At 47.4% G+C, this 24,618-nt stretch overlaps 2 protein-coding genes across 2 annotated transcripts in view; both read right to left on the bottom strand.

Annotated features, from left to right (window-relative positions):
* ACAP3 (ArfGAP with coiled-coil, ankyrin repeat and PH domains 3) overlaps positions 1-24,618 on the bottom strand; it is a 95,332-nt gene that overhangs the window by 25,508 nt on the left and 45,206 nt on the right. The window contains exons 3-10 of the mRNA XM_050909301.1: positions 24,478-24,597; positions 23,915-23,968; positions 10,909-10,967; positions 7,610-7,793; positions 3,336-3,380; positions 2,789-2,884; positions 2,372-2,446; positions 1,033-1,044 (exon numbers count right to left, since the gene is read on the bottom strand). Of these exons, the coding sequence (XP_050765258.1) occupies positions 1,033-1,044; positions 2,372-2,446; positions 2,789-2,884; positions 3,336-3,380; positions 7,610-7,793; positions 10,909-10,967; positions 23,915-23,968; positions 24,478-24,597 (645 nt within the window). The remainder of the gene's footprint in view (positions 1-1,032; positions 1,045-2,371; positions 2,447-2,788; positions 2,885-3,335; positions 3,381-7,609; positions 7,794-10,908; positions 10,968-23,914; positions 23,969-24,477; positions 24,598-24,618) is intronic.
* SDF4 (stromal cell derived factor 4) overlaps positions 1-24,618 on the bottom strand; it is a 248,560-nt gene that overhangs the window by 196,107 nt on the left and 27,835 nt on the right. The gene's annotated exons all lie outside the window — the stretch shown is intronic.

Raw genomic sequence — 24,618 nt, 5'->3', positions numbered from 1 at the left:
GAAAAGCAGTCTCATAACATTTCCAGGTAGGAAGCTTTAAATCCTAAATTGCAGTAGGGATGTTCAGCTCTCTTACAAGCTTATGCACAGAGCGCCATAGCTCTATGCATATGTATCCTGATGAAGAGTAATTGCTCGTTCTCCCTCTTGGAACCTGACCTCTGCTTCATTCCCTGCTAGCCCAGTCAGCAGAGCCACGTAAAGACATTTAACTGAAATGCACTGCACTAGAGAGATTTTCCATGTTCCCTTGAATGAAGTCATCACTCCAGCAGGGTCCCAGGGGAACTGAGAGTTCACGAATGGATTTACCCCTCCCTCAGAACACTTAACCAAAGGGAGCATATGCACAGGCGAATTCACAGGGAATCTCTCATTAGCTTTCAAATGTGGTTACGTTTCCATTTCATGGGTTATGACATTTTTGAGAGAGAGCATTACAAAGAAAACAACGGCCACTTAGATTCCTCCTCTTGAGAAGTACTGATCTACACAAGTGCCTGCCAGATATGGACTCCTTAGCGATTCCTACTCAGGGCCTGGTTCATGAATAGCTATTTCTCAGGGCTCTCTGAAATCCCCTTTTACTGTGCCCACAGAGCGTGAAAGTGTGTGTGTATGTTGAAAGCCCACCAACGCCCTCCGTTATGAGCCTGTGCAGCCAATTCACCTCCCACCAGATCCATGGTCCTCAAAGGCTCCTAGGCACCAAACATGCATTAAGTGCCAGCCAAGTACTACTGCCACTGCAACACTGAACTCCGAGTCAAGACTGACCACCATACAGAGCAGAGGGAACTGAAATCTTATTTTAGCACAGGACTGAAAACAACTTTGACGGGGATGAAACCAAACTCACTTGAACCTGGGCTTTAAAATTACATCCCCACTGTTCAGGTTACAGCACTAATTCTATGGCAAGGTTTCTTTGTTTCGCTTTCAAAGGCAGGACTTAGTAAACATCCAGAGCAGCAAAGTACTAATTCTGAGAAATGAAGATGTCAGAAGAAGGAAATACACGTGGGTACTCACCTGCAGGAGGGTCTGCAGGGGCAGGTCAGCAAGCCATGAAGAGAAGGAAAAGAAAAAAAAATTAGTTGATGTTTCTGCAAGCCTCAGATTTGGAATCATTCCCAGATGAATGGTCTGGAAAATCAGAACCCATGTTAACCAAAGATGCCTCCTTACTGAAGGCTTAGACTTGTTTGACAATAAATCCTGTTATCTGGCCAGTTCATGGTGGTTACTCCCAATTACAGCAGGTGAGAAGACAAACATAGTGGGTTACCATAGCTCAGCTGAAAACAACAGCTTGCTCAGCCATGGCAGCTGTATTGCTTGGGTCCCCATGGACCCTTCCAAAGTTATGCTGCTCAAGGCTGTAGCCATGTCACGTCACAGGAGCTAAGCAAGAATTATCTGAGCTTCAGTTTGGAGCAGACTTGCATGAAAGAAGTTCACTGCAGCACACTCCTCTCTCAATAGCAGTATGGAGTCCTGCTCTCTCTCCCCCACGACCCATTAACATCACTTCAGCGCAGCGTGAGCTCCCTATGAATGAAGAAAAGGCCCTGCAGCAAGTCCTGTCTATGGGTACCAAAGCAGTGCACCCACTCATTCGTCTGCTGGATGATTTAACAGGGACTCTGGCTGTCTAGTTGGGTTGGGCACTCAGGCATGCTGCCATACTGCTGCCTCACCATGGGGCAAGGCAGCGAGAGGCAGGGAGAAGTGTCAGAAGGGACACGCTAATACTGCAGTAGCTGGAGATCATAGGGCTTGCCAGATAAAAGCTAGCTTGCTCAGCCAGAGGAAGGATGCGAGACTGGGGGAGAAAAGAAAAGAAGAAAAGAAAGGGTGGGAGAGAAGTGCTCTAACCTCTCTCCAAAAGCAGCTCTGCTATGCAGTCAAGTTGTTTTCACAGGCAATTACAACCAACTACATCCACTCCTCTATCTCAGAGCCATTTACAGAACATGAACCTTTAAATCTTCCCACATCCTCAGTAGCAAAGAGGGAGACAAAGCATAGGAGGAAGGCTTGCTCAGAGGCAGAGCAGGTCAGTGGCACAGCTGGGAAAACAATCCAGGTGCCCTGACCCATGGGGCACACAGGGGCCCTGTGTCCCTCTCCCTTGTGTACTTGGATGTGTCACTAGCTGGATGCCCTGCATTTGATCAGGCCTACCTATTAGCTAGACCTCCCAGCATCCACAAGTTGGGATCTCAACAACTTCTGCTGCTACTGCTCTAGGCTGTGAAGGACCAACCCAGCAAGGCCCCTCATCAGATGGCATTTGCCACTGCGATCCAGACAACCGCACTGATGGAGAGAAGTGCTGCTTGCACCAAGCTGCAGCCCCAGGACTCACCCTCTGCTGTATCAGCGCATGCTTGTGCTCCATCTCCCTCTTCTCCACTGCAGAATCAATCACCAGCTGGTCCAGCTAAAGGCAGGGAGGAGAACACCAGGTATAAAAGTCAGGAAGGAGGTTTATGAGCCACTGTCCATCTCTGCTTCCCTGCTCTGGGATTACACCAGCCCTGCCTAACGTCGTAAGTCCCCACAAGAGGGGAAAAGGGCTGTGTTTGGATGTGCACTGAAAGTAACCATAGCTCTTGGCTGTCACCCTGTAGTGCAGCATGGCTCATTCAACGTCCAACAAGCATGATGCTCTGACCACTCTCTGATTACCAAGTATGATAGCTGAATAGGAAACAGGATGTCCTTTCAGGGTGAAGGGGTACAAACAGGCAGATTGAGTCAACCATATTCCCTGTCCCCTCACCTCTGTGGCTAGTTTCTTCATGTAGGGATCCAGTTCATGGAGAAGACTGTAGCCCTGCTGGAAGAAGGTGTACTGGGCATGCATGAAGGACAGCATCTGGGGAGGGAAACAACAGTAAGGTCAGAAGAGGTTCTGGGACAAAGTGAGTGTGAAAAGTCCTTATCCCTTATTACCCACAAACAAGTCTCTTCAAGGTCTAACCCTTTCCCTTCCCAAAGCAATCTATCCGTTAGATGCCTCTCCCTCTTCTCCTTTCTTCCTCTCACAAATCCTTCCATGCTGTTAGGTAATCCCTGTTGTAAGTACAAAGCAGTAAAAGCAGCGTCCTTCACCCCTAAAGTCCCCTCCAGTTCTGGCCTGTGGAGTATCTTGCTGGTCGTTCATTCTCCCCTCTTGTTAGCATACCTGCAGCCCCCAGAGCAGTCTCAGACAGTATCTCCAGGGCAGACCGAGGAGTCGGTATGTCGACCCATGCAACCTGAAATGGAGAGGGCTGCCTTTCATTGAGTCACTGAGAGCAGCCACAGAAAACACAGAGAGCCCTTACCGCATCCAGTATTTCAAACTTCTTCTTGGCCTGCAGGACGTTGATCTGTGAAGGAATCAAGATAAGACTCTCAGCATCAGCAGCGTTGAGCAGTCTGGCACGGGATCTAAATATGAACAACTTGCTGCAATATCCCTAGCAGCAAACCACAAACTATTCAAGGACAGTTCCAGAAAGTTAGTTTCTGAAAAGACAGTTCTGGTGAGTTCCAGGTGGAATAAAAAGGGAAACAGCATAGATGCATTTTCTGACCTGGGCTGCTCCTGATTAAGGTCACTGCTAGTTGTATGACTGTACGTAGGCTGACAACAAACACTGACCCCAGAGTGCAATTTGGTATCACATGAAGGAGATGTTTAATCTATCAGGTCACTGATTTGATTTCTCTTAGCAGGCTGAGAGGTACCAGTGTAGTGTTACGGGTTTTTTCAGTAATCATAGTGAAGCCAGCCAGGAAATTGTGGTACCTGTGGGGGGCCTATGTTTTCAGTGTGCACACCCTTTGCACACCCATTTTTCTTGGAGAAAAGCGCATGGCTGACTGCCCTAGAGACCATCACATCCCTTCCACACAGAAGCAGCAGCAGCTTAGGACTTCCTGTGCCAGCCCTGATGTGCTTGGGCTCCTGGGGTGGAAGAAAAGGCCTTCCAGCACATTCAGGCTTACACCTCCTCCCTGGACAGGGGAAAAACTGCAGCACCTCTTGCAACAGCAAGATAGCATTGCTTTGGAAATGCACCCTGCTACTGCAAAAGAACCAGTTTGGAGCATTTACTGTCAGGACAGGAGAGCCTTGCCATTCCTTGAATCCTCCAGCAGGTGCTCAGCAGAGTGGTTGTAGAAGCTCATCTTTGACACCTCACAGTTCACTGCCTGCATCTTTGATCAGGAAAGTCCCACCTAAAATCCCTACCACAAAACCTTGGGCACAATACAGCAAGGTGCTATGTCCCGATTCTTCCTCTCTCTCCAGTATTGTCCTATGCCACTTGGAAAATGAGTGCTAACCCCTACTCCGTGCAATTGCACAGTTACAGCACATTTTGGAGTGAACAGCAATCTTTACCCTGAAAGGAAGAACAGGAAGACTGGAATAACCCAGGACTATGAGGTATGTAGGAAGAATAAGAAAGGTAGTATCTGTTTCTAATGTTCATCACTCCACCAGTGAGACTACAACCATCAGCACCTCTTGGAAACAAAGATAAAAATATTGCAAGTCTCCTTTAACTGGGGACAAAAGCAAACTCTGTGAGACCTAGTATGTTGCTCTGACACTGTGCCAAGGATCTGGAAGTGAAAAATATCCTTGAGATTTAAAAATAATTAAAAAAAAGGTAAGAGTCTGAGAACTGACCCAGGAGAACATAATTTCAAAAGTAAAAAATGAATAGCACATAGTTACATATAGCTTGTCCACAGACCCCATGAGCTACACTGGGAAGTCTTACAAGTGCTGCAGTTAGCACTGAAGAAACTGTCCAATGTAGCAGAAGGTTTCGACAGGGCTTCAGCTGTCAGTGTCACGAATGTGTTACCATGGCAGAAAATTGTTTCCAGTGTGTGAATAACTCATTTATAAATGCAGCATCAGTTTGTTTAGAAGCACTATGCTTGCAGTAACTGAACCTAAAACTAGGTAAAAGTTACCAAAGGGCAGCTTGCTGGCGCCTGTCACAGTTCTGCTTGGAACAGTATCCGTGAGGCTTGCCACGATTAGCCTCCTGATTCTATACTAGGCAACCTGGTCATCAGCTCCAGCAACACAGGAGGGGAGACAAAGTAGTTTAGGTATATCCCCAGCCTCCTAGATCCCTCCTTTCTGCACCCAGTATACCAGGTTAAAAAAAAAAAAGGAAAAAAAGAAAAAGGACTGGACCTAGTAACCCTACTTTATATCAACAGACAGTTTCACTCCACAGCAGTAACTCCTCCTGGCCATTTATAGCCATAAACCAGCCACTCTAATAATGGGAATGTGCTACATTACAGTGAAAAGTCTTGCCGTGGACTGTGCTTTACTGGGTCCTGGTCCTTTTGGCTCTCTTCAAGGTGTGCAAGTAATCCTTCAAGTTTGACCATGCCAATTTCAGGCCTATTGACAAAGTCAAAGACGATGAAGATGAGTTCTGCAAGATGTGAAAGGTGCAACAGATCCACAAAAGAAGGTCTGTCTCTCTGGAGGCTGCAGAGAAAATGGAGGATGCTGGTTGGAAGTTTTTCTGCATGTAGCATTTGCATGAGGACCAACTAGGACTTTTCTGCCAATACAGTGCCCTCCATAGCTGATTACACCATGGCAAATTCTGGAACTTGATTTTTGCTGTGAGCCAAGTTGTCCCTTTTCCCAGGTATCCGAGTTGGGATTTGTGGTGGGAGAGCTTAACTTACTGCAATTAGGATATAGTTTCAATTCATTACAAGAGGGTGCCCTTCAGTTGTGTGGACATTCAGGGTCAGGAAAAGATCTCCTTTCAGATATAAAAGAATAAAATGATAACTCTCCTGACTATATCCTTAATTACATACCAAAGGATGCCTGGACAAGTTCATGTCTATGCATTTCAAAACTGATGTATTTAGACTGGTACCTTGCAGTGGACCAAGAGGGAAACTTCCCCCAATACTGGATCAGCACATTAAAGGCACTCTTCCTCTTCGTCAGTGGGAGAAATGGAGGGAGCTTACTACAGTGTGACCTTGCCAGCAAATACACTTGCATTCACGTCTAAATCCTAGATGCAAAAAATTGCAATCCTAAAGGAGGATCAATGACATGCATGATTTATACTTTAAGGGGAAAGCATTGCCTTCCTGTCCGCAGCTGTCAGAGCACGTGACATCAGAGACTACCTCATGATCAGACAGAACGTGTTGGCAGATGGTGTTAGTTCAGTGCTGCAGGAGTGACAGCTAGTGGAGACACACATGGATCAATATTAACACTGAATTTGTCTGCTTAACACACCCACTGCCTGAAAGGACAGACCTGACATGAAGCCTATGAATGATTCAAAGAAAAATCCTTGACCATTCTGGGTGCAGTAAGTGAGTGTTCCTGCAGGAAGTCTCCCACTGGGAAGAGAAATTCAGTCTAAGGCAGTGTGTTTAATTTCTCTTACTGAAAAAATGATTAAGATTTCCCTTCTCAGGTACACTGTAGCATTTTTAGGAAGGAGAACATGTCACAGACACGAAGAGTCATGTCAGTGCCATGTAAAGGTGCAAACATAGGTAAGCACACATTCCCACACAGACTCAGCATAATACAGGTTGGAAGGGACCTCCAGAAGTTATCTGTCCAATTGCCTGGGCAAAGCAAGACTGACTTCAAAGTTATTCATCTACCTTCGCTCAGAGCCTGGTCCCGTTGACTGTGAATCTCTTTGGGTCCCTGTTCCAGTGCTGCATAACTCTGAAAACTTTTTTGCCTCATATTCAACTGGAATTTCCACTGTTGCAACATATGCAGGTATGCACTGTGCACATACATATATGTACAGACATACATCCATCCAGATGCATATTTGCGCATGCACACACATCCATCTGGAGTTCCAAGCATGAACACAAGTACGCACACATGGATGTTTACATGTGCACACAGATCCAGACATTTGCCCTTAAGGACATGTTCTACTTGTAGGAGCACACGACGATTTGCAGAGAACACTTGACAGTGTTGTGTTCAGTCCCTCACTTTCAGTAGTTTCGTGACACTGTTTTGCCAGACTCTGGAGAGTTATAAAGATCAAAGCAGCTAAGGATTTGGGGAGGAGCCTCCTCTCTCTTACACCACTTATATCGACATCCTGTGGCTATTTCGAGCAGATGTGACCAGCTACAGAACTCACAGCCCCACTAGTGAAGGTCCTCTCATCCCAGCACAGCCTACTCTTTCATACAGACAGGCTGGATTATGCCAAAAGGCAGCTCAAAGAACCCTGGGACCTACTGCACTACAGGGCTTTGCTAAGCCATACGTGGGTTCACAGTGGTACAACTACACCAGTGCCTGGAACTAGAGCAAACTTTAGCGGTTTCATGCTCCATCACACACCAGTCCTAAGGACTCCCTGCCTCATGGGGCAGAGGGCAAAATGTCCAATGGATTAGTAATCCAGTACCCTTTTGAACCCAGTTGTAAGACCCCGTTTGCCCTCTCTCATCCCTCAACTTCTTCGTTCCCTGCAGCAGATTATTTAGCAATTTGCCTGTGATGGCTTGTTTCGTACTGGGAAAACCAGTCAGAGCTGAGGGCACAGACACCAACCTGCAACACATAGTCTAAGGCCAGATGCCGGAAACACTTTCTGGTTATAGTCAAAGTGCCTGTTGCCTCCTCCACTTCATGGGGCTTGTGTCGAGGTGCCTGGGCATTCTTCACCAGCGAAATCTCCATGTCCTCTCGCACCTTGTCAAACTGCTTCTTGGTTTCCTTGAACTTCCGGACATCACTGGAACCCAAAGGAGACGAGATGGTGAGAATCATTGTTACGAAGCAGCCAGAATATTGCCGATACCAGCAGAGCAGGGAGAGGTGCAACCAGGTACACTATGATCCTGCTCCAGATGCCATTAGGATCCTAACCCACCCCACCAAGCTCCACTGTGTCCAGCTGGACTGATTCCAGATTAACTCTAGACAGTCTTTCTTCAGAGACAGTTGGCAAGAAAGATATTGGACCTTACATACTGCCTTCAAAGCCTTAAGGAAATTCTCCACGGACAGCATCCAGAAAGCCAGGCCAGATGGCATCCAGCCCTAAAGACAGTCCACAATTGCCTTCAGAATAAGGGGTGAGCAGAACATTTCAGAACCTACCTGTGAAAACACATGCTTCATATTTCACTTTGTGAAAAGAGTAAAACCAGCTACTTTTCAAATTCAGGACAGGGCATTCAACTAGGGCAGCCAGGCCGTTCATGTGCATCTCTAGCTGATTCTGTCTTGCTTGACTGTAAAATCCAGACATTTGACTATTCTCTTCCCCTTTTATAACAGGCACATTTATTAATATTTGCATTCAGAAACACACAATTCACAATATGAACCTCCGAAGTTTTATTTATGCCTAGAGACCTCACATGGGATCAGGGGTCTGCTTTGCAGGGGGGAGGCTACAAAGACATAGCAACAGGCAGGGTTTTTTTAAGTTTGTTTGGTTGGGTTTTTTTAATTAAATAGCAGGTACCATTCAGGCAGGACTTGATTACAGTTGCATGACCACAAAGAAGTGAGGACAGCAATTCCTGAAGATCAGCTCTTACTAGTGGCCGTGGTTCCTCAGGAGTTGAAAGCAGCAACGCTGACTTACAGCAGCTGTAACACAAACACTTACTTTCTGTCCAGGGGAGCTCTGTTTACCTCAATTATAAATTGTTATAACTTAAAGTAGTTAAAAACTGCTAGTAAATAAGTAGCATCCACTTATTCTTTGCCCTAGGGAAGATGAAGAGCCTCAGTTGAACATGACAGTCAGACAGTAAATGCTGAACTCTGCCCTGTGGCAAACTGTTTGAAGTTGCATATACTTACATATGGATCAGCCTCTGGCCAAGAGAATCTACCATGGGCAGGTACAGTAAGGATAAATGAAAACAGAGGTGACTGGATTACTGTTGTGGTGCTTGTTGCTTCTTCACATTGCCCTCAATGCTCAGGGCTGCTGAGTTATAAGGCGACCTAGCTCCATTCACAGGAAAATAATAGGGTCACTTCTTGCATTTTTGGGTCACTTGCAGCAAAGGGCTGTGGGGATTTTACATAGCTTTTGATCCAGCTTTGGAGAGAACGGCTTCCTCATCTGCGGCATATCCCCAGTGGAAAGGAGCAGGAGTTCGCAAGCATGCAATACTGCTGGAAATTCTCAGCTACCTCTAAGCCAGGCTGCAGCAGATGACTGCAACATCAAGACTTAGCTAATAAACCCCTCCTACTCAGCAAGGTCTGTGGCTTGGTAACACGCTAAGGCAGTCACAGAGCATTTGGCTACTGACAGCATGGGCAGGGCAAGCTGACCTCTCCTGTGTGTATCACATCAATAAACCAGGCAAAGACCTTCAGGGCTTGGGGACAGGGAGGTCAGGTTAGAGGGTAAATATTGCTCTCTCCGATATGTATGAATCACCGTGCAAGGGCACAGTTCCCATTGTACCTTTGTTCCCCTCGTCAGCCAGGAACTTGCAGACTGGCCCTGGGTGGATTATTCAAAATGGTCCCAAGCGTAGAAATTATTTTCCACCCAAGGGCAGGAGCAATGCAAAGATCAAAGCACCAGGGCCTGCAAGTGCAGAGGCTGAGCAGCACAAGTGCAAAAAAGACTAAGTTGCAAAGATGCTGAAAGGATGACAGACCCAAAATGAAGGTGAAATTCACCCTTCCGACTGCCAGCCTTAAGCAGATTAAATCTGAGCTCATCAGAGAAATTATTGTAGAGAAAATAGGGGTAGGGCGAGTGCCAGGCAAGAAGATGGGGATGAGGACTGGTGGGGTCAGCTAGGGACCCCCTCCCTCCATCAAAGCACACAGCTGCTGAGGGATTCACAGTCAATTACCAGTTCCCATGGCAACCAGCTCCTGCTTAGCTGAAGGCCTGGGTTGCCTCTCTGACCTATATTCAGCTGACATGGGATCCCATGCTGCACCAGGTACCTGCCCTGGGGAAAAGGGGCACTCGGAGGAAACATGTTAATGCAGCAATGGCAGGGACAGCCTGCTGAGAGCCTTGAGCAAAGGTACAGACTGTCCCCATCCAATTAACTTCCTGGGCCCAGTTCTTCTGCACCTCAGGCCTGCCATGTGCAAGTTAACATCCTTAATATGCAATATCCTGCATTGCTCATACCAGGGCATTGTAAACTTGCTTTCCATTAGCAAAGAACTCTGAACCAAGCTTAAAGCTGAAGGCACAGCGATGATTAGCTGCTCCCTCCACACAAAGAAGGACTCTCCTGTCTGTCGTCTTGCAGACAGATGCTCAGGTTACTCCAGAAGAGCAGGGCTGCTGTAATTTTGAGTGACTAAGCATCTTGTGTGGGGAGCTAAGAACACAATGATTCTGCTGGACCCCAAAGTCATTTGGCAGCAAAGTTCCTTCCTTCTGCAAGCATGCACTGGTTTAAACCACTAAGGAAACTCTGCATCGAATATAAGATAACGTAAGATGCAGAGCTGGCCCTGCTCTGCAGGGATCTGAACTCTGGGATGTGTTTGACCCAGAGGATCAGTGAGAAGCAGCAAAGATGGGCTCTGCAGATGAACTTTACCAGACTTCAGGATGATGCTCTGATCTAGAAGTATGCCTCATCTCCAGCTTTAACTATGAGCTGGCTGGGAACAGGATGAAGACATCTGGTTGACAACACAGCAACCAAATGATCGTGCAGCAAGATGACAGCAACAGCCATCACACAAACCAGATCCTTTCCTCTGCCCTTCAGTGTCTCTTCTGCTCCAACCAGAGCCTTCAGTAGTTGTGTGGAGGTTGCAGTTCTGTTTCCAGTGCACAGAGGACAGGTGCAATGGAAGTTCAAGAAGCTGAAGACCAAACTGATAAGACAAGTACTCACTCTTTCACAAAATTGTGCAGCTGCTGCCGGACTGACCTCTGAGCCTGGTCAAACAGGATCTGAAAGAAAAGAGGAAAAAGAATATCAAATTTTTTTGCAACACGGAAACATTGAGGAGTCAGAAAATCCATGAATGCTCTCTAGAACCTTCAATGTGAGGGACTCAGCATTACTCCAGGGCTTAGTGGTGTCCATTACTTGATGGCTGTCATAATGATTAATAAACTTTTTTTCCGTAGCTGCAGCACTCCCTTACAAGTGCAGAATTCCTGCACTGCAGGTTCCACAGCCTGTGCCAGGGCTCTGAATATCCCGAAGAGACCTATGCCACCAACATACCTTCATAAGAGGAGTGTTTGTAGAAGCAGTTGCCTTCATAGTCCCCACTTTGAAACGTCTCTCCCAAGCCTCGAATTTCTCATTTTGCCAGAGGAGGGCACTGTCACCTCAACATTACACTTAGGGAAGGAGACAGGAACAATCGTTGAAGGTACATCACAGCCAGCCACGTGCTGATGAACAGGGGTGAGAGGTCCAAGCATACCGCATAAAGAGACTTAGTTCCTACAAGTCTTTTAAGTTTTACTCTCCTGTCTGTCCCTCAAAAAAAATGGTCCTAAGCCCATTACTCTACACCCTCTGCCCATCTCATCTCCAGCCCTCCCCATCTTCTTTTAAGAGATGTTCTCCCCCTACCCTCTGCTAGATGCCAAACAGTGGTGTCTGCTCAGCTCCCTCCCATCCATCTCTGATGGGCATGATTACAAATAACTCCATATTTCAGACATGCATCGGGATGAAACAGCATTTTGGCTAACTGGGACCAGATGGGCAGAGGCTCCCAGACCCCATAGCAACTGCAGCAGGAAGTACACGTCATCCCAGGGTTACAGAGACAAGCCACTGGCCACGCTGCAGCTAGCAAGAGTGGCCCACAAAGAATGGACAGGGACCCCATTTCATTCCATCAGGAACACAAGGCCTGGGCACTGGCCCAAAACTTAATGATACCCTGAAACATCAGAGTGCCAGGGTCTGGCATCACTACAGCTGTTTGGCATCAGTAACCCTGGCTCATTTGCTCCAACTTAACACTGTGTCCTCAGCAGCCAATTTAACCTAAAGAGGTCCTGGAACATACAATGGTAACTGTGTCTGTCTTCCTGAGGATGCAGTCACCAGGCGTAGCATTTCCCAATCCAGCATTTAGCCTTTCTCTCCTGAAATGACCACAGCCCTTTCAGGGGAGGCTGCCTGAGCTCACAGAGTGTGAGGGACTGTTGGGAATGTTCTCAACTAGGGAGTGTGAGGCTGACACAGGGCTTCATCAAGGCACCTTCTCTCAGCAAGCAGACTGTACAAAGCCCTTCGGATTAAAACAAATAGCTTTTTCCAGTTTGCTTTTTTCCCCCCTACTCTTTGTGGCAGGCTTGGATTTCCAGTGGGAGTTTTTTTGGGCAGCTTCCCTTGACACCCCACCCACCATCTGTCCCTTCCTTTTCTGGCCACCTTCTCTGCTTCACTACATGGTTCAGGTAAGACTCAGAAGTGACGAACACCTCTGGGTCTCCTGGCTTTTTCCAAGAGGCAGGAACAGACATCTTATATCAGACCATTTACAGCATGAAAGAGCTGGCATTGCCTAAAGCAGCAGCTTTTTGTGAGGAGGTGGTGGGTTAACCTTGTCTGGCTGCCAGGTGCCCACCAAACCACTCTCTCACTACCCCTCTTCAGCAAGACAAGGGGAGAAAATAAGATGAAAAAGTTTGTGGTTTGAGATAAGTACAGGGAGATCACTCACCAGTTACCACCACAGGCAAAACAGACTTGACTTGGGGAAGACTGATTTAATTAATTGCCAACTAAAAACAGAGGACAGTGACATACAAGAACAAAACTGGAGCATGATTCGCTTTCCCAGCCTGAGTAGTACTCTGTCCACGTCACTAAGATCTTGGCAGGCACTGCAGAGATCTGACAAGTGATACACACTCTGAGGTGGTCACAAGCTTTAGCCTCCTCATGCTCCACAGTAATCTACTAGCAAAACCACTCTGGTTCATTCCTGATGCTTCCTTCCAGTGCCAACAGACTCACACAGACACAGATGTCCTCCCTACCTAACATATCCCACTAGGAGGTAAGTCATTCTTTTGACACTACACAGGTGTACTACTCCAAACAGAGTGCAAAGCACCCTGCGTAGAAGCAGCAGCATTGGCTGCAGAGCCTCAAACACATTCATTATGTGTATTGCTGCAGCCAAGGACAAAGCGAGAAACATGCCAGGACTAGCTGAGTATGAACAGCCTCTAAATATGAACAGATGCAAAGCAAGGGGGAAAGAAAGAAAACTGCAAGACCACCCAGCTTTATGTTTTTACCAATGTAAATTATTTACTGCTCTTGGCATCCATTCGCTCTCTCCAACGGCACTCCAAGAGACACTGGCCTGCAACTTTTCCCATGGAGCAGCTTCCCCAAGTGATGTCTGGGCATTGACAATGTTTCCCTCTACTCATGGTACCATGCAGGGATAGGCAAGCAGCAAGAAAGCCATCTGGTTCCCACCTGCACCTACATCTGGCAAGTTTCCATCGTTGGTTTCTGCCAGGATGACACATTTGCTTAGGATCAGGGAAAGGAAAGGACGCTATTATGTCATATTCAGGACTGCAAACAAGTACCCTGGGATATTCCAGGGAAGAATGGATTCCAGGGTACATAAAAATCAAACCACACAGCTAAGGAACGGGGCTTCCTCAGCTTGATAAATAGCAAATCCAGGCTACACAAAGCTACGATGTGGATGGGAACCAGTGTGATTGAAGGGCTTCACAGAAGTGCAGGCTGTTCCCTGTTGCATGATGACAAGCAGATACCACACTAGGCAGTGCTAGTGTGGGGCACCTACATCCACCCTACCGTTCCTGCCTGGAAAAATCAGCTCCTAGCTGGTGCCCTAGGGTACTGCATTGAAAGAAGCAAGCAAAAATCCACTGAGCACTCAGTATGCAGGACAAACCGAGCAAGGTCCCAGGCCAGGCAGATCACCCTGGAAGTAGGATACTGCCCTTGCCCTTCTGTGGTAGTCAGAAAGGCTCTGCACACCAGTGCCCGACTGGAAAAGGGACAGATGCTCTGAACAGCGTAGGTGAAGCATTTACAGAAGGTCTCTGCCTGTGACAGGGAGGCACTCTCCCAGCGGCGTGCTTCCAGGCCTATGTACAATGCTCTTCTCCTGCCACAGCATGGGCTTGTTCTCAGGCTGCCTAGGAAGAATAATTAACTAAGGATTCAGTCCAGGTCTAAAAATCAGAGCTCATAAAACTGCTCCTTACTGAAGCTGTTTACTGAGAGGGAATTGAACTTGTGATGATCACATAAGCAGTATTCCTACGCCTGTGGTACAGGGACATTTCTATGGGGAATTTTAATTTAAATGTATCTGTGTCAAAACAGGAAAACTACACAAATGAGGAAGATAGGCCATATCTATCTATCTATCTATATCTCCTACTCTGTCAATACTCCTCTCCCCTGCTCCTGTTATTCATGCACTGAGCCCCATACCACTGTGATGGTGCCCTTCCTTCCAGTCTGCACTGATTCATACAGTGAAAGTCTGGGGCAGGGATTGCCAAGTGGTTTGTGAGGGGATACCAGGTAACGAAATGCCTTTCCTGCCAGCAGCATCTCTGCTGATAAGCATCCTATGATACCAGCATTATTTTTAATGCTTTTTCATCAATTTTGCCAGGCAAGATCACCAGGGGAGTATTTTCAAGTGGGTCCTCCATTCAATTTTCAACGCAAAATAAATACAGTTTTAAGAACTAGAGTTTCAAATATAAAATCATCCCTTGGCTTTTTCTCCTTTCCCAGACATACTTGGAACAAATCATTTGTTTTAAGATTTTCCAGACCAAACACCACCCCACCCTCTCTCTTAGCTTCCACCAAGACATGAGAAGTCCAGCCTATGACTCACACACATCTGTGCCTGAGGAGGGTCAGCATGAAAGAAGGGAGTTAACACAGCTCTCACCCAGCAGCAGCAAAAGGCTAGATCCTACATTTCACTTTCCCAGCATGGGCTTCTGAGGCAACGGGATAAATCCAAACCTATGTTTGACAGGGGGCTTAGGAATTACATGCCCCCAAGAAATGAAAGCAAGTTCAGCAGCCCAGGATGTTATTCCTGGAACTGCAAGCCTAAAATCAAGATACAAGACATCAGAGATTCAAAGGGATGCCATTGCTACGGCACTCCCACATGACTCTCTGCAGAACTTACAAGAGAAGAGGAGATCCCACCAGGCTCCAAAGCAAAGCAGAAGCTAAAAAGAAGCGGGATTGCCTGGCTGTGAACTGCTTCTCTCAGCACTTACATGCATGAAGTTCAAAAGTAGGACATCACAGCTGCACACAGGAATAGCGCTTGAGTAGAGATTAAAGGTAGGCAACAGCGTTTGTGGTAGAAATTCATCAGGAAGCAGCAGAGGCCATTGCACCAGGAGCTGAGGGGGGATAACACAGCTGGCAGGGCAGGGGCCTCACCAGCCAAGGCTCCACCACACCAAGAAAGCAGGGCAAGTTCAGAGATGGTGGCCAGATTCAACCAAGTGCCAAGATCATCAGGTAAGTTTGTGGTGATGAGGCAGGTCCAGGGCCAAGCTGGGAAGTTGGTCCATGTATCAGGGTCAAGCCCAGAGATTGCCAGGCAGATCCATGGTGACAAGGCAGGTCCAACATCAAGCTAGAAAAATCAGTCTGTAAGTTGGGAGCACCGGGGTCCATAGCTGGGTATGGGTGTAGCTGAGCTGGAGACCTGTGCTCCTACAGCACAGCTCAAACCAAGACTGAAGGCCCCGAGCAGAGCTTAAATGGAGTGCCTAGGCCCATGGGTGGAGGGTGTGGGTGGAGGCCCCAGGTGAAGCTGTCAGGTGAAGCTGGGTCTGTTAGGGCACTGAGAGCCATAGCCTGAGCTGAGATCAAGATCACTAAGTGAATCAGCCATTCTCCTGCAACAACTGGCCCCAGCTGATGAGACGGAGGGTGTGGAGCTTCCTCTGCAGCTGCCTGACATATGGACAAAGGCAGCTCTCCCTTCTCCAGCTCCGCCAATTCACCACCCCAGCCACAGCGGTCATGAGCCGGATGAGTCACATCTCTGCGCTCACCTCCCTCATGGCCAGTCTGGAGGCCTCGTTCTCACCGACGTCCCCAGAAACAGTCTGGGACTGGTTTATGTTGCATTTAAATGAGCGTTGGTTGTCTGGTGGCCTGGGAATCAGAGCCTGATCCTTTTATCCGGTCTCGGGAATCCTGTCCCATCAGCAGTCTCCTGAAGTGGGTGCACTGCAGTGTGTCTCTGAGAGAGGGCTGGCCAGCTAGGTACAGGGCTGCCCAGACCTGGTTCTGTCAGCTATCTCTGAGCATCTGCTGGGGAACAAAAGTGACCCCCCTCCCCAGCCTGCAGAAGGTGATCTTCCATAATCTTTATGTCAGACGTCCTGTCAGACACTCTGCTCCCCAAAGATGGCCCATTCTGCCGGTAAGCCCCTTGTGCTGATCAAACACAGCACTGTTAGGACTGCAGTGGCTTTGGCAGTCTGTCCTGGCCTTGCCATCTCTTCCTCTTCTCTTCAACTACCTGTCCTGCTGCAGAGTGGCAAAGAGGTTTTCCACGACCTGGATGCTTACTTGTTCTATGGCATGTCTATCCAAGCTGACGTCAGGGTGTGTCTGACAGAGCTTTGGAAAGAGCACGTAAATACCTCTGTAGCTGCTCAAATAACAAAATAAAACTCAACAATGACAGCACACTGTACATTTTTCCCTGATTTCATATTCCTACAGTTTACTTCTCTTTCATTGCAGCTTCTAGCAGCTGAATATAGTAACCTAAGGGGCAGGAGGGCCAGGCAGAATTCAAGCATCCTTTGTTTGGCAGGAGATACTTAAATGACTTTTATTCCTATCTGGCTATATCATTTGGTCCTACATCTTCTGAGCAATGGCCCACCAGACAAATGTCACCCATGAACAGCATTACATCTGTGATGCCTTTCTAATACAGCTCACTTGAGGATTTGTGCTCTGGAAAACAAGCTGACAACACTACTTCTGTGACACATGTCGGATGTCAACACAGTCTAAGCCTAACTTCTGAACCAAACTGAATTTGAGTCTGTCTCACAAAAAGCTCAAGAGCTCCAGTTTGTGCTTAGGTCAAAGGACATTTGTTCCTGCCCCTTACATATTATTAAAGCTGATTCTCTCCCCTAACTAGAAAGCAGACATCCTAAGATATTCCAGAAACTGACAAAAACCTAGTCTTTCTGAAACCCAGAATGCAGCACTGAGCTCACGTTTAACTGCTAGACTGGTACCAAACTTCAAGGGCAGCAGCTCACTGAAGTCCTTTGGACTAGTATAATGTCATTGCACTAGGACACAACGGCAGAAACTGTGAAGCCAGGAGATGACAGAAAGCATCTCCTCTGTCAGATGGTAATTCTGCATCCACAAATGATATCCCTTACTGTGGTAGCTTGATGCACCTGGACCCTTCCCAAGTGCTGTCAGAAAATGCAGGTGGTCCACCCAACCCTGTGGAGAATAGGCAGCTTGGAAGCACTCTCCACTTTCACTTCCTTCTTCCTTCCCCCTGAACTCCACCACTACCCTCCACCCATGACATCTGCCATCTGCCTCACTGACTCATCACAGCTTGGATGGCTTTTCTTCTTGTCAGCAGGAAATGCTTCCTGGCTCGCTCAGCACAGCTAAATCTCCCCTGCAAGCTGCTACTGCTCCCGCTGGAGGATTCCTGTGACGTAGCTGCAGTGATTTATGGCAGACAGGAAAGCTTAGGACTTAATGAAGCTCAACACAGCGCTGTCTGGAGTAGTACTGATGAGGGCAATGTTAATGTTACATCTTCTGACTGGAAAATACCTGGTGCTGCTGGAGATGCACTTAAGGGGCTCAGCCAGAGTAATCCTATCACAACAGCACTTTCACTTTTCTTATCTTTCTGATCACACGGAGAGAGGGAACTGCATGGGAAAGAGTCTTGATGTGTAAATGTGACAGGTTGTGCTGCAGATCCTGGTATTTCCTTCCAAGGCATGTGTAGGGCAACAGGGTGGTGGGAAAACTGCCTCCCATTCTTTGACAGAGCCAGGGATTATTGCATTCCCACATTCACTGCCTCTTGCCCTGTATAACCTGGAGCCTCCCCTTCCCTAGTTCCTTGGAAGTGGATGCTGACAGCTTTGAACTATCTATAAGCTGTACATCTCTTAATCTGGACAGCTAGTCAGCACCAAGAGGCTGGCATGGAGCACAGCCAGTTGCATCTGCTTTAGAAGTCTATGGAGAGGATTACCCCGCCTTCACAAGTGCTGATTAGGTATGTGACTGCACTAGAAAGAACTGCACCTAAAAGCAGCGCAGGGAACTCTGACCTAATCAGAATTCTGGGGGAACAAAATCCACTTCAAGTCTAGGGTTTAACACTCTTTGGCAACGGGGTGAAAAAAAAATAGGAGCTTCTGCACTGCTGTAATTCCAAACACCGTTGCCTAGCATCATAGTGTAAATCCAATAGCCCATAATTATCAGCTACCACTCTAGAACTGATGGCAACTTTATACTCCTTTACCTGTGGGGAAACCTTGTTACACTCATGTACTTACATTCATCAGATTCTGTAAAAAGAGGGAAAGGTTGTTTTCTCACATCTGATGGTCTGGCAGATTGCTGTGCCTTTCAGTCTGTTTCGTGTTTTAGGGGAGGTGATAAGGAGGAAGGAAGGAGGCAAACACACACACAGTTTTGGAGCTGACAGCACAGCATCTGTCTGCAGACAAGCAAGGAGCGTTTCCAGTGCAGAAGAGCTTGGCAAGCCACAGTCAAAATTTATTCACTCCAGTGTGGTATGTAGTGAGGAGGAGGGGTCACAGGGGGGACTTCAGGCCCTCGAGCAAAATTCCAGTTCATGCCACTCAGACTCCTATGAAAGGAAATGGTTCACTCTGGCGAGTTGTGCAAGAAGGTTGCTGCAAGGCTCTGGCATCCCTGTCCGCCACCCAGTGCTCAGAGGTCTCACAGAGGTAGCTGGAAACTTGTTCCCTGTCGTGGATCATGCACCTCTAACCAGCGCATGGAAGCTCGCCTGATGAGGCGATGTGATACAGCATCCTTCAGACAGTTCAGCTGTGCCCCATGCTGCAAAGACGGCACTTGCCAGAGAACAGGCAGGGGAGTTTCTGCAGAATGTCAGCTCATTCTGTGTTGAGGCAAAGGCTCCTGGCAGGTAGGGCAGCGATAGAACAGAACAGTACAAATAATGGGACAGACCATAGCATTTATTGGAGGGAAGTGCTCTGGGATACTGAAGTGTTTACACAGTGAGGGGAAGACTCCTCACTCCCTCAGGATCTCAGGTACAAGGAATTTTTCAGGAGTAAGATTTCATTTTCACTTGGGAGTAGGAAGTGCAAGCTAATACTGCAAAGGTGTCCAAGTGCCTCAGTTTCACCGAGTCCAGTGGCACCTGGAGAACTAAATACCTCTGAGACCCTGCACCTCTGCCCTGCCTGTGTTTTGTAAAGAGCCAATTACCCTAAACACTGTACTTTTACAAGGACTGGAGGTAATAGCTGATGCTTTTAAATTCGTAGCACAACAGACAACTGCAGGACTTGTAGAGTCAATAAGGAAAGGTGGGGCATTTTACTTTTGGAACATGGGGAGGAGTCACAGTCATTTCTCATCAGGTATTTTCCTCCTGCACAAACCGAAATTTTGGGCCTAGGATGCCTGAGGCTGGGGATCCTTATCCCTTAGATATCTAATGTAGCATTAGTACAATTGAGAATCAGACCACTGAATTGCTGTTAGAAAAGATGAGTACAGGAATTCAGGGGACCTACACACTGCCATGATTGTTAGGAGAGGGCAATGACAACCCCCTAAAGCAAAATGTAGTATTCATCCAGACACAGTACAGCCACCAAGAGAAATACATGCACAGCATCCTGCCTTGAATCTGACTCTGAGGTGACATGGCAGCCAGCAGGACCTTTGGCTTTTCTGCTGATGCTGCTACCAACATCTGCAGCTGCAGTGATGCCTCAAGAGGTCAGCATTGTAACATCACTAGGAAGCTCTTTTTCAAGCCACTAAGCATACGTTTCTGAACAGAACATCCTAGGAAGCCAATTGCCCAAGATGTTGGAAGGCCATTTTCCCTAGAGCAGCAAGCAAAATCAGCCTCCCAGCTAAGCAGTTGGCATGCTACAGAAACACGTCCTCTGTATGGGGCTGCTAGGGCAGTGCCATTCTCCAGCTCACTAGTCAAATCAAACACAACCAGCTAGAGACATTAGTTCCCTGATCTCTTACTCAATCATCACTACCTACATCAGTTTGTCTGAGCCATCTAACCTTGCCTGCCTCCCCTACAAAGCCATCCGCAGCAAAACAGCTGCCCAAGCAAGCCACGTTAGGCAGTCAACACGACCAGCCAAAGAGCCCAAACTTCTTAAATACTTAATGGGGAGAGGCAGTCACCTCCAGAGTACAGTTCAGGGAAGCCTTGGACCACAGCTTCACGAACCGTTTCAGCCGGCACCAGCTAGCACTGCAGTCAAGAGTTCGCTGTGTTTGTGAGGCTGCATTGTGAAATGGCTTTAACGAGCTAAAACCTGGCTAGTTTGGACACAGACCAGTGCCCTCTGCAGCTGTGTGACCCCCTGAGCCAGCACTAGGGAGGGATGACAAGGGTGCTAGAAAAAGTTAAAAATGGAGAGAAGGCAAGAGAGGTGGCAGGACTGCCTCTCTCTGTGGTACGGCTAGTCTGTGCTGCCTGGAAGAGGTTATGAAACTGCTTAGACTAAAGCAACTCCTGAGGGAAGCCAGTCTAACTGGGAACCAACCCAGAAGGTGTGAGTGCTTTCTGCACTGCTGCACTTGGTTCTGCAAGGGTCAAACAGCTTTCTAATTTGGTTGCTTTGCTTTCTCTCACCAAGCCAAAGCGAGAAGCACAGATCTGAATGGGGAAGCGACAACGCAGAATTGCTCCCTGTACTATTGCTAAGCAGCCTGTTGACTGTGGTTGAAATCCTCCACAGACACTGTTCCCCATGGAGCAGTGCTGCTCTCTCACAGTATGTCTTACTCAAATTTCATTATCAGACAGGGGCTCAACACTGTTTCCAGTTACATCAGTGTAATCTCCTAGAAGCTTGTGTGGCTGAATAGAATTTGAATCCCAGCACCTTTAATCTCAGTATTAAACCTATTCTCTTTTCCCTCTGTCTGTCCACCCTTCCTTGGTTTCATCTCTTTCTACAGTTTGGGCAAAAATTCTATTACCTGAGGTGTTGATTCATCTTCCTGACAATCGTGGCATTTACCTGGCATGAATTAGCAGAACTTCTGTTAGTCGTTAGTCTGTGTGTCCTCCCAATAGCCCTCAGAGACAGAAAAGCACTTGAAATGCTTTTTGCAGATATGGAAGCTGAGACATAAATGTACAATAGTCCAGATCCGTAAAGGTATTGAAGTTTCTAACTTCTATGCATGCTTTGACGTGAGTAAGGCATTAGCCCAAAGAGCACAAAAAAAGGCGGAGGACACTGACTCCAGCTCTTCTGAACCCAACTCTCTCTTTTGTCATCTGTCCTCTAAGGTTGCTTTGAAGCTTTTTCTTCCTTGTGCATTAAAAGGAAGGTGGGAATGCTCTGGAGCTCAGTGTGTTCATCTTCTACATTCAAGCGGGTTTTATGCTTGGATTTTGCTGAACTAGAATCAGGACAACTCTGGGCCCCGTGATGTAGCAATAAAATCATAGAACAAGCTTTTCCAACTGTTTTTTTGGGGATATTTTCCCTTCTTTTTAACTTGTTCCAGTTGTACATACTGTCCTGGCCACATTCCTAGAGTAAGCACTGACAACTCTTTCATAGCTGAGATCCTCAGACACGGATGAGCCAAGATACACATACACACACACGCACAGGCACACACAAAGGAGACAGCAGAAGGCACTAAAAATAACTCAGCTAACTGAACAGCCGTCGGAGAGGGCTCAAGATGCAGCAGTCATTCCAAAGCCATTTCCTGGAGAGGGACTCACAGTGCTGTGCACCAAGGGAGGAGGGTGCTCTCCAAAGGCTGGGGGGAGGGAGGATTTAAGCACGTCTCCCCTTGTGCGTGCAGCCGGTAGTAGGGAAATACTGCCTTTTACAACCCCTGAGTCACATTTAGTGGGGAGCTCACCCCTGCTGAACAGGGTGGGGTGCATGGGAAGGGTTATACCACATCAGCTGGGGATTTGACAGCTCTGGGAAGGGTCCTTCTGCTTATTAGTTGGCTGAGGCAAGAGCAATCCCAGAAGTGCCACTTTTGGCAGAGACCAGGGATCCAGGGGAAGCTGCACAGCTGGCGTAGCACAGCTTGCAGACAGCATTCTGCATCTAGAGGTTTCTGGCTGGGACTGCTTCCTCATGGCTGGGCTGCACGCACTCCTCAGCCCAGCCCCTATCAGTGCAGCTGTGATGTGATCCCTGGAATGAAGGGGTAGCTTCTCAGGGGTTCATATGCTCCTTGGCAGAAAGACCTTACATTTTCAGAGGGAATTTGAGCAGCATCAGAAAATCAGGGTTTGACTTTCTCTGCTTTGACACAAACACACCTTTTCTCTGATGTTCACACTGGTTTATTCACTCTCTCCCCACCAACAACACTGCCGTACAGCTGTTTGTTCCCAAATACTAACAGTCCTAGGAGAGCTGTGTGTACAGTACCTCTTTTCCCTGTCATTTTTTACTAGGAAACAGTCTTCCCACCTGCTTCATGAAATAATGAAATGGACTTGATGCAGCCTCTTCTCCAGCACGTGGTTAACTTGCATCCCAAAAGCAAGCATTGTGCCTAATGTACTTTGACAGGGGCATCGTGGTATAAAAGTGGGTCAGTCCAGTGCTGACACCCTGAAGCTTCCTTCACTTTAAAGCATTTCTGCTTTAAGCTCCTACTGAGTTACAGACTTAAAATTGTGGGTCTGGCACAGAGCCACCAAGCATGAAGCACCTTCCTCTTCTACGAGGTTTACAGATGCCATGGCTGGATGTTTCAGATGGAGAAAGGGCAGATTCTAACTCCTTGGGCTCTGTTAGTGAGATACAGTCAGCTCAGGAGAATAGCCACTGTCTGGGCATTTCCCTCCTTTCATCTTAGTGTAGCATTAATATGTCCTGTGTCATCCTTAAACACAGAGCTGCACACAACTCACTGAGTCTGCTCCCAGCTTCAACTGAACAATGCAGTCCTTTTGGTTTGATCCATTCACAGCCTTGCTGGTGTTCTAATGTCACAAATTCGAACGCCAAGCTTCAGAGCATATTCCAAATCTGCAGCAACAAGGTTATACATGCAAGCTGTTAACAACCAGAGTCCTGAGTTGTCAGAGCTCCTCAGGACCCTGTCTGTCCTCACTACAAAATCCTGTGCTATCCAAAAAGAAGAACAAGGCACCTGGAGTGCAGGACCTTTGTGAGCCCTCCTCTTCCTTTGACGAAGGGGTCTCTAACCTCACCTTTCTACACAGTCGGTGTACATCTCTGATCTGAAATGAGCCAAAAGGCACCCATGCAACAGTACATACCCTTTCACTAAGCGGTACCTCCTCTGCAAGCCTGTGGAAATCCAATTTCCTAGCGTACATGACGCATCAGGACTGGTCATTGTGAGTACAGAGACTCACAGCTCATCCAATTCAATATTGTTGCAAGAGGCAACAATAACTCCCAGCCCTTTGCTGCTCTCTTGGCTACGCAATGTGCAGGGACTGGAACCTGAAAGACACTCTCTTCATGGACCCCACCTTTGTGCAGTGTCAAGTAAGCCAAACACAGGAGACCATTAATCAGTGCCTTGAGAAAGAAGTGGCCATCAGCACACAAAAAGACAAGAGGAAGTGGCATCTTACCATGTGATAGTTAATCATTTCCTGCAGACTGTCTCCAAATTTGTCGAGGCACTCCTGCAAAAGGTAAAGAGAACTGGCAGTGAATAGAAGCAGCTGCCCTTCATTCCCGGGGGTTCAACGGCTGAGAGAGACTCTCATTAAGCCACTGAAGAGCCACTCTGCCATTTGACAAGAAGGCGTTTCAAAAATGTCTGACACTGAAGCCATAGGCTCCCTGTCCTTTCCACTTTAGTGCTGAAATCAACATGTCAGTTGTCGCTTGGGTAGGCTGGTTACCCGCGTTTCCTAAATAACTAATGCTTACTGACCTAGATTCCAACAACCTTGTCAGCACTGTGGCTTCTTAAAAGTCTAGTTCTCCCTGCAAACAATGACTCTCACTCTGACCTTTCAGCACTGCATTATCAGATGGTCTCTACATTCCTCCAAAAAAAAAATCTCATACTAAATGGCTACTTAAACAGTATAAGGGTCTCGGACATATGGTCCATTCACAGCATCAGGAAGCTTAACACTCCCCAGCCCTCACTGTGTCCCATCCTCCATCCCACAGGATGACTTACCGAAATCATTTCATCCTTCTTGCACTGCTGTGACAAGTCCCGGACTCCGCTGACAAAGTGCTTGTTCGTGGTGATGTAGGCTTTGCCTGCTTCAATCATCCCACTGCATAGCTTTACCAGCTGCACAAGGAGAGAGGTGTG

Source organism: Gymnogyps californianus, chromosome 21 (genome assembly GCF_018139145.2).
Source record: "Gymnogyps californianus isolate 813 chromosome 21, ASM1813914v2, whole genome shotgun sequence".
Lineage (NCBI taxonomy): Eukaryota > Metazoa > Chordata > Aves > Accipitriformes > Cathartidae > Gymnogyps > Gymnogyps californianus.
Note: the sequence above shows the minus strand (reverse complement) of the source record. Positions and strands in the feature narration are given on the sequence as shown.